This window comes from Ruditapes philippinarum, unplaced genomic scaffold, assembly GCF_026571515.1.
Source record: "Ruditapes philippinarum isolate M1 unplaced genomic scaffold, ASM2657151v2 ctg17062_1_1_1_1, whole genome shotgun sequence".
Lineage (NCBI taxonomy): Eukaryota > Metazoa > Mollusca > Bivalvia > Venerida > Veneridae > Ruditapes > Ruditapes philippinarum.
Genome location: NW_026863385.1, coordinates 8,223 through 19,066, shown reverse-complemented (window position 1 = coordinate 19,066; position 10,844 = coordinate 8,223). Strand labels below are relative to the sequence as shown.

General features: G+C 30.3%; 1 protein-coding gene across 1 annotated transcript; it reads right to left on the bottom strand.

Moving 5' to 3' along the window:
• Window positions 1–7,616: 7,616 nt before the first annotated feature.
• LOC132721951 (uncharacterized) lies at window positions 7,617–10,294 on the bottom strand (the record flags this gene model as incomplete). Its single annotated transcript, XM_060706338.1, is given in 5 exon segments — window positions 7,617–7,753; window positions 8,622–8,734; window positions 8,898–8,956; window positions 9,114–9,187; window positions 9,465–10,294. Coding segments are annotated over 5 exon segments (1,213 nt in total), but the record flags the coding sequence as incomplete, so codon positions are not given.
• Window positions 10,295–10,844: the final 550 nt, after the last annotated feature.

Below are 10,844 nucleotides of genomic sequence, written 5' to 3'. Positions count from 1 at the left end.
AAAAAGCAGCATTTATTGAACAGAATTTATACCATATGCGAACACCCATACTGATTTTCGGAGAATGAACTGCATTACTGACAGTATTACTTACCCATTTCAAAAAAGTATAAGAAATATAACATACATGTATTCTTCTATGTATACATATATTGTTCATCAAATAACTCCGAACAAACGATTTCCAACATTATCCTTAGAAAATAAACCCATATGAAAAAGATAGAGGAATATCATCCGCAAAACGGACAGTACAATGCGTTTGAGGTTAAAAGATAGGGGAATTATTCTCCTAACTCTATCTCTCTCTTTCTGCATGTAAATTTGTTGCTGAAAAAGTGCATGGAGGTAGACCCCCGGAAAAAGGTCATCTGGAATTTCCTTTTTTATTCTGGAACGCATTTAAAGTATATTGTCTCTTTTTGAACAGTAAAACACATATAAAGGATATATTTTGAAAGAATTGAAAACATTGATAGTGAAATTTTTCATATTATTTTTAATGTACAGATTGGGTACACTGATTGAACTTGTTGATATGGGAGGGGTCAATAGTTAGGTTAATATTTGGATCTACAAAAAGACATGATAAAACTCTTCGTATTTATAAATGCGATATAATGACTGACATTAATATAACAATAAAGTATGTGTTTGATGTAATTTCACTATTTCGAACGTTGGCAATACTTAAGTTAAAAAAATAATTTACTAATTCTACTCATATCTAAGCAGTTAAACTATTCAGATTGCTACTGATTCTATGTGTTTTTTGCGAAAAATATATTCTATTCTTACTTACAATAAACAATAAATAATGCGAAGATCCTGTTTGTATATATTAGTTTTTTTATTGATTTTGTGTTGTTGTAGTGTGATAACAAGTACTACCTCACTTTCTTGGTAAATATTCTATCACGTAACTATAGTTTTTATTCATCCGTATCGGAGCTTCATTCAAACGTCTAAAACAGGTAAATATTTAAATGTAACAGCATTGTAAATAAAATATAGTATTTACAACGATTAGAAAGTTATAGTAATTTATAAGTTATCAAACTTTACATTTTTTATGTAAGATTTTTCAAAGATGTGAACGTGTCAGTATTTAAATGGTGTTCAACTAGAACATTTGTATATAGATTTTACAAGGACCTTTACAAAATTATCATTTAAAATTGATCTCAGAAGAAAACATGTATATAGTCTTTACATGGATGTGTACGTTATCACTAAATATAATCTACCAAGCTAGAAATACATTTTTATTTCTGTTTTGATCTGGAAGATAATGAATATCCTTTAATCATAGTGTAAACGAGGGATGATCCAGAATAGCCTTAACTTTTGAATTACACATAGGTAGTTTTGAAAACCATATATTAAAAAATGGAACATACAATTGATAACATATGACATAACTATAATATATTTAGTATAAAGTGCAAGCGTGCCATGCGATTCTAAAATCGTAGTAATACATATGAGGCGCACGCAGATTTTGCGACAGTTCTGTAGTTAAATAAATCCTAAATAAAAATAAAATAAACATGACGAATGTAAATATCATCTAATTCAGTTCGATAATGCTATTATATCAAAAAGTGAATGTAATCTGAATGTTGCATTTTTATATCAATAGTGTTCAAACTGCGGTGTTACCAGTGTTTCTAGCTAAGAAATAGCGGAAATCCGTATAATATTTAAGTTATGTAATTATATCGTACAAATATAAAAAAACGCATAATATGGTTGATAAAACCAAAAGGGAATATCCGGTGAAAAAAAACCTGAAAGTTGCCGGGTTATTTTCAACAGGGGGAAATGCGATACATTTTCTGGAGACAGAACAGAAATAACAGAAAATTGTAAATAGGTAATTTTGTATATTTTTAACTTTTTCTCCACTTCAATAAAAACTATTTTTTAAAACGTAAAATCCATATAGGTGTAAATTCCCATTTTTTTGTAAAAATTTGGGTTTTGAAAAGTCTGAAAAATTTAGAAAAAAAAGGGGGTTCCCCACATCTTTTACTATAAAATTAATATTGTGCAAGCAATATGTATAAATTAATCCGTATTATCCTGACATGGCTGCGGTTTATTTTGCCATAAATGTATCCATGAATAATACCATAGATAATACGTTTCTGACACTTTTATGAGCTATGTGAAGTAATAGTAAAAATGTCGCATTGTATGACCAGCAATGGTTAACAGACTTATTTCCTCACCATATTCATTGCAATGAAAATAAGTCTAATTAATTTGAATAAAAACATGAACAGGTAGTAGGCTGGTTCACATGTCGCTGTTTCGTAAAAGGCGACTTTAACAACTATATAAGAGACGTTATGAAATGAGCTACGACGTTCGTCGGTTGTACCACATTGACTATTTTGTTTTGTATGTAGTTTTTCAATGACTTGTTATTTTGTCTAATATTTTGTAAGAAATTGCTCAACGTAATGAAATACATGATGGCATTATATAAATGAACTCTATACCATTCACAGAACACGTCTGCATTTTATGGATCATCCCTCGTATGATATAAAATCGCTGATCTAGTATGACTTTAATTCAGAATAAACCACTTAATGTCAAGACATGAACAGAAGTAATATTTACTGTACATAAACGTTAACATTAAGTTAACTATTGTTTGCACATTTTTTAAGACCGTAACTGTGTTTATCTCATTAAGATGTGTGTTCATGTTATATACTCAATTTAAAACAAAAAATGTATCGGAAGGTACCAGTGTGGCCATACCACGTGACATTGACGTCATTTTCGGCATCATTTCCAAGACAAATATTGCTCGATTCGGACAAGAAAATAGCCGTAAATATTTTATTTCTCTACCAATTTCTTTGGGATATGCACCAGTCTACGGGGAAAAATATAAGCTTTCCACAGAATATTGGATATTCGTCAGTTTATAAGCCATTTTATCAAACACTTTGCATAACCTTGAAAGATGCTTGTATTAGAGCGGGCTTCAGTTGCAAGTTATTTCGTTTTCTGGCGTTATCTGGTCTACGCCATGAATAAAAAGTCAGGTTTACATCAACCGGGAGTACGGAAGGCAAAACTCTACCTAAATATGTTCATATTTTTATTATGAATGACATAAATCTTACATTTTTCTTCAATTATCAATTCTGGCACCAGTTCCAAGTCGAAAAAAAGGACTACAGTTTAAAGCAGATTTTAGAATCCGTTGCAAATGCGAAGCAACATGCCTACCGTTCTCTTTCTACAATTTAGTTTATCATTGTTGATCTTTCACAGAGAGATTGTGAAAAAAACTGATTGTTCCTTACAGCAATAACACTTATACTATATCGCAATAGTGCACGTCAAATCACGCAGATTTAGTCCTGGCGGAAAATAATATTTTGGTTTCGTTTTGAAGATGTTTTAAGTATTGCTCATCTTATCCTATGTAGTAAAATGTGTTTTATTCTATTTCAAAATGGCGAAATTGATAAGAAATATATGTGCTCTCAGTAAGAGAAAGAGTTAAAATAAAAAAAACGTTTGTATGCTATGGAAAGGGTTACACTTTAACGCGAGTGTTGTAAAGCTAAAGGTATTTTTTCACTTTATTTTTGTCAAGAGTTAAGTTACTGACAAACAATGACACTCGTGAATGTGACAAAAAGGTTTTTCTGTCCTCAAAAGAGAGACTTTTAAAAGGTTTATATTTTTTCTGGAATTGTTGTATAATAAATTTCTATAGAGTTTGATAAACGAAATCACAATTTGAACTTGGAACTTTGCCGTGTAAACCTGATAGTATTGTTACTTAGTTGCATTACTTATGATTCTTTATTTATCAAAAAGACCCAAAATAGCCATGAATAAGAACAAGAATGACGCCATGTGGAGTAAACAAAGTAGAAAATAGTAAACAGATAAATGATTTTACAAACCAATAGCCATCGATCACAGTCAAATTTCATGAAAACAAAACATTCAAAAAGACGGAAATAACAATGATAATCAATAATTATATAAATATTTACATTAACATCTGTAATAGCAACATCGGCAAGATCTAAGACTAGGGTCCATATGACACTGACAAAGCTTACAAAAATTGCGATTACATTTGAAGAGTATATTCAATTTTTATCCTTCAACTGTCAAATGACTTTCTGCTTTATTTACATATCAGATAATTCACTTATTTGGTATATGCGTCATGCTTATCTTGTTTTAGATTTTAATGTGTGGTCCATTTTTAAATTTTAAAATGCTACAAAAAGCCAGTTGAGGACATCTGCAGGTCATGCCGCGTGTAATAATCCATGCATTTACAGCCAATGACCACATCGATAAAAAATAGTCCCAAATAGCCCTATCGTTTTTTATTCAGTTGAAAGAGACATAATGGTTAAAAAGATCCTACTCAATTTAAATCTTTTCAAACCATAAATATTCCGTCCCTTCCCTCTTTACAATGTATATTGGTGAGCTCTCTGATAAAGCTGAGTTGACTGATATAATTAACTAAATTTGTCAGATATGCAGTTTATCAACAGAAATAAATGAAATTATAAAATAGATAGTATTTAAAGTGTTCTTAAGTTAACGAAGTTATATCCAGTTCACGAAAAAACGGTTACCGTGGGTATGAAAACAGGATGTAAAAATATTTTTTTATCAACGAGTGCCACTGTGTTAAAAATCTGAATCTATCATACTAAAACATTGCTACAGGTTCTTTATATATACATGTATATGGTTATACGTATAAATAGCTCGTTTTTTTACTTTAAAATTGCCGCGTTGAGGCGTAACCCTTATTCAGAGCATACAAATCGAAGTGATCCTGAATGTGCACGTTCATTGGACAGGCTAGCTAAGTCAATTAACATTTTCAATTTTGCCGTTTTGGGCGATATTTAGGGTTTATGTTTTCTATTCCACGTTTAGTATTGTGATATGACACAAATAGATTTTTCATAATCATTACCGTGAAAGAACAATGATTAAAGAGCAAATCAATTTCTTTACAAGTACAGACAACAATTTTACGACTTTTAAAATCACTTATAGCGCAGCGAGTAAAAATCATTTAAATATTAATTTGTGTTTATGTAAATTGTATAGTAAATAAAATGTGTTTCATGGTTAACATAATTATAGAAAGAGAACGGTAGGCATGTTGCTTTGCATTTGCAACGGATTCTAAAATCTGCTTTAAACTGTAGTCCTTTTTTTCGACTTGGAACTGGTGCCAGAATTGACAATTGAAGAAAAATATATGATTTATGTCATTCATAATAAAAATATGAACATATTAAGGTAGAGTTTTGCCATCCGTACTCCCGGTTGGTGTAAACCTGACTTTTTATTCATGGCGTAGACCAGATAACGCCAGAAAATGAAATAACTTGCAACTGAAGCCCGCTCTGATACAAGCAACTTCCAAGGTTATGCAAAGTGTTTGACAAAACGTCTTATAAACGGACAAATATCCAATATTCTGTGGAAAGCTTACATTTTTCCCCGTAGACTGGTGCATATCCCAAAGAAATTGGTAGAGAAATAAAATATTTACGGCTATTTTCTTTTCCGAATCGAGCAACATTTGTCTTGGAAATGATGCCGAAAATGACGTCAATGTCACGTGGTATGGCCACACTGGGTACTACATGAAAGAAAATATTTCAAAATTAAGTATTTGATGCAGATGGAAAATATATTGTTTCAACAAATTAAACTATTTAATTATACTGCATTCGAAGAATATTCGGTTATACAAAAAAGATGTTTATCCCAAAATAATATTTGTTGAATATATTTCTACCTCACTTAATAAATGAGACTTAGTTGAACATTCACAACATACATTTGAAATAAAATGTGGTTGTTAAGATTTTGAAACACAAACTGTCCGTTTACTAAAAACGCCTTGAAAAACGTTCGTTCGATATATAATCCGGAGGGTGACCGATAAGGATATTCATAGTCATTGTCAACAAGTTTTAAATAATTAAAAAAACACACTACTTTAGATCATAGTAAATGATTTGAGTTTATTATAAAATTGACATATGATTAATGATTATTAACTACTAGCATTCATTGCACATCTCTATTTGAGACAAATTAGCAAATGACAGAGAAGCATAGTTCACATGGTGTATTTACACGTAGAAAATGCCAGTGTATGGAACTTGGATATATGTAGTGTGATAGCTTTGCCCCGAGCCTGACACAAACAAACATGACAGACTATTATTTACCATCTGGTCATGAACCAACCAGCAGACAACAATCCATCTAACATGCAAAAGAAAAACTAGAGTTCGATTGTAATTTAAAGGTGCCCAATTTCAATAAATGAAAAGGCATGGTCATTTCATTTATTTAACCAAGAGGAACTGAATATTAGACAACAAAGATAGTAACATAGTAGAAAATAATTATAACAAACCATAGCAAAGATTGAAATATTATAATTTGTCTTTATCTTTTTTATTTTGATTTATGATTTATAGGTTCAGCATGTCCTTAAAGACACACACCTTCCGGCATGTGATATGAAATCGCTTATTGAGTTGTAATTTCAATTAAGTAAAAGGCTTTGAAAAAGAAAGACAATCGTTTAAATTATATTTTGAAATTATGTTCAATTATAATGTCTAAATGATTATTTAAATATTTCATTAAAACTGTAACTTTGTTTCTATTATTTGCATTAACTTACATTTTATGTTTCAAAAGATCTTCACTTAATAGATTTTGTTTATAAAATACTTGATGAAAATAAAATATACTGTTTCAGAATTACGTTATATAGTCATTCTGTAAAATCCGACTTCAAATAACAAAGTTATGGGCCGGACATAAATTTTCCGCAAAGTCATACTGTGACCTTCACCTTCAAGGTGCGACCCAGATGTTGCACGCGACACGTCGTCTAATTATGGTGATCATTTCTGTGAAATAGTATAAAATCCAACTTCAAATAACGGAAATATGGGCCGGAGACGATTTTGTTTCAAAGTTATGCTGGGACCTTGGCCTTCAAGGTAGCGATCAAAATCTTGCGCGCGACACGTCGACTCGATATGGTGATCATTTCTGGATAATAGTTGTAAAATCAAACTTCAAATAACAAAGTTATGGGCCAGACATGGATTCTGGACGTCGGTAGGTACAGACGGACTGGCGGACGGACAACGCGAGGACTATATGCTCCCCTGAATTTTCCGGGGAGCATAATAAATCATTGACATACTATACTCCTAATACTTGAGCATGTTTTTTTTTTTTTTGCAAACTTTTTGTCTGCCACTCTTTATTTGTTTTACTTTAAAAACAAACGTAACTAATTGAATTAAAATAATTATAAAACGATAAAAAATGAACTTTTAGACATGATTTCCAACATTCAAAACGTCATCTTAGATCTATTATTTTGGTGGAATCACGACAACCTAGGCTGACAATATGAAAACGGCGCAAGTTTTAAAACATGTCATTGTCTTGATCTTGTTTTGAGGATTTATAAGTATCTGGGGTCTATAGATAACTTTATGATTGGCTTAGTATAATATTTATTAAATATTCTATTACGTTTGAAGGCATAAATATTAAAAAGCGAAAGTTATAGTATATTTTAACAATAATGCAATAAACACACACTTGCCGTCTGAATGGTATCCATAGGACTCATCTCCTAATCCAGGTAGAAGATCATTTGCATAGTCATCCGGTACCACACCGACAGCTAGAATGCAAATATATCTTGTATGTGTTATTTGATTGTAAAAGTCAATGAAGAGTAATCCCATTTGGTTAGTATTACACTTTAAATAAGACAAAAATAAATAAATAAAACAAGTAAATAAATAAATTAATTGATTAATCAATTGATTGATAAATTTATAAATAAATTTGATAAGTATTTAACTTTGAATTAGAACAAAATAAATAGATAAATCAAATAATTGATAAAGAGACAATTATTAAATAAATAAAATATTTAATTAATTAATAAATAATGAATAAATGAATTAATCAATTACTATGTAATAAATAATTTCATACATAAATAAATAATAAATTTAAAATAAATAAATTATTTAGGAAATTATTTATTTAAATGGTTTACGTTTACTGTAAGACACATTTATTTAACTAATGACTAATTGAATATGAAATAAAAAAGAGTCACGGTGTTCCTTGTAAACTAATCATATGTATACTATGATAATCAGAAAAAAATATTATTTATAAAAAATAACACAAACTTATATTCCTCAAAATTTGCTAGGTAAGTATTTATGGCAGATTATAAATTAATTTTCAGAAAGTATTTACAGACGAAAATGAATATTTAACTTAATACTCCTTCATATATTTACTATTATAGTAACATATTTTAAAATAACATTCATTTTTGTTTGGTTCATGACGATAAGGTATCACTAGATTTTATCATAAACATGATATGCTCAAAAGTCTATCTGGAGGTAATGAGAATTTTGACGACTTTTCTTTAATTCCTTAGCATTATTATGGTACACAAACTAATTATGGCTTAACACTTGACTCAAGTAACAAATGATCGAACGTTATAGTATGCAAATATTTACCTAAACCTCCGTCTCTACCAATGCTCAGAACCACGATTTCAAACTTTTCCTTAGTTTTCAAGGCATTTTTGTCAATAAAATAACCAAGGCCGCCTTTTGCTTTTTCATCATAACTGAAAAGGAAATCAAATAAATCATATTGATTAAAACAGGTAAAAATTTCCTAATATTATAAAATAATGCTAAACTATAAAAGATTTTCATTATATTTTGAAATAATTGCATATAAATTAAAAAGTTTAAATAAGTGTAAAAAAATTAGTTGTTTTATTTCACCTGATAAAGTCTCCATCAATGATAAGGTTTTTGCAAACAAGTTCTCTGTCAAGCAATGGCTGAAAACAAAATTATTTATAATTAATTGTATCATTTAAAATATAAACACATTTTACATTTACAATATATTTAAATTTCGTGATGATTAAAAAAGTCGTTTGAAACAAAAATACAAAATAAAAGTTACAACACTCTCAAATAATATAGGATACTAACTTGATCTTTTGGTGAACATAGAGCCTCTGCCACTGGTGTTGCTTTGTTTGCTTTTACTGATTCTTCTCTAAGTGCTGATTTATGAAACAAGATAAGAAGCAAAATAAATACGGTAGCTTACAAAATAATAAAACAAACACGTGTATTTACACTGGGGAAAAGAAGCTACTGTAGAACATGTATAACATTAAAAAAAACTTTTTATTAACCATAAATGAATATAACAAAAGTTAATTCGAGAACATGTTTTATATTAGGCGTATAAATGATAAGAGACACATTATTAGTATAAAATGGTTATCTTGTTTAAACATGTATCATCAAAGAATACTTCGAAATGTATAAACTTACCTACGACTGATTCGTTTGACTTATGTAACACTCCTAGTTGTTTACAAGTTTTCATCAAATGTTCGAGATTGAGGTCAGGCATGAAGTCGTACGTTTCGATCTTATTGTTCGCTTTAATTCTTTCTAGCTGGTCTCGGACGAGATGGAGATTTTGTTTGTATGACAAGGAACTGATGAACAATTTGTAAAGCTGATCAACTTCCGATTGTAATGTGTCTCTCATACCATTTGTTTCATCAACAAGGCGTTTGTTTTCTTCTTCCAGGTTTTCGATCTTTTTCATGTCTGCTGCCATAATATCATCTCCATATTTTAGCATTGCATCAGAAAGTTTCGTGATATGTGCAATCATTTCATCCCTGAATATGATGACATCAAGAGCAAATTTTTTGTTGACATCTTTAATATAGTCCTTGTTTCGCTTGATGCTTCCTGAAATAGTTTTAGCTTCACTGTCATATGTCTCGATTTCCTTCTGCAACATTTTGAACTCTTTACTGTCTTTGTATCCATCGATATGTTCAAGAATGTACTCTACTTTACATGGTTTGTGGGAGAATATCATACAATCGCCGCAACCAACTTGGTCATGTTCGGGACAGACAAATTTAATATCCTCGTTGAGATGCTTAGTACATTTATCGAATTCGGGTGTTTTTCTATTAGATGTTGCCACGACTGATGCAACCAATTTATGTTCCTGATTTGATTTCCACTGCTTATGTGTATCAAAACATATTTGACACATATATTCTTCACATTGCAAACATGAGCCATCTGAGTATGTTGTCGCCTTACGTTTCTCACAAGGTTTACAATAATTACGAAGTTTCTTTCCCGATACCTCCATATTGCATTGACGAAAGTTCTGAAAAAGCAAATCAGCACTAACCATTTCAAATACGAGCATTTTTTCTGGTTCTATATTTAGTTCATTAACATGAAGTGGATTGAAGACCTAAACTCGCTAACATGACATTCTTTTCGTAAGAAAAGGTTCAAGTTTTTTTTTTTTCAATACATACAAGTCATCGTGTCACAGTTTGGTGAGGTCATTTTGGTAGTAGTGTTTTAATTAAACACATTTAGTATTTTTTCTATTTGCCAGTGCTACATTCATAATAATTTGGCTATATACCATGCAGCATGTGTTTATTGTTTTCTTATAGGCGCACATATAACCTAAACACTAAACGAATTTTATAATACTTAGCATAAACACACGTAAGGGAGCCATTTAGTCAGTATCTTAATATAATATACACAGATACAAGATAAAGATTAATTGCATGTTTTTCACACACAAAAATGCATTTTTTTAGGATTATCAGAGTGCCGATACTTTGAACACTCATGGAATCTACACGAACTTAACAATAT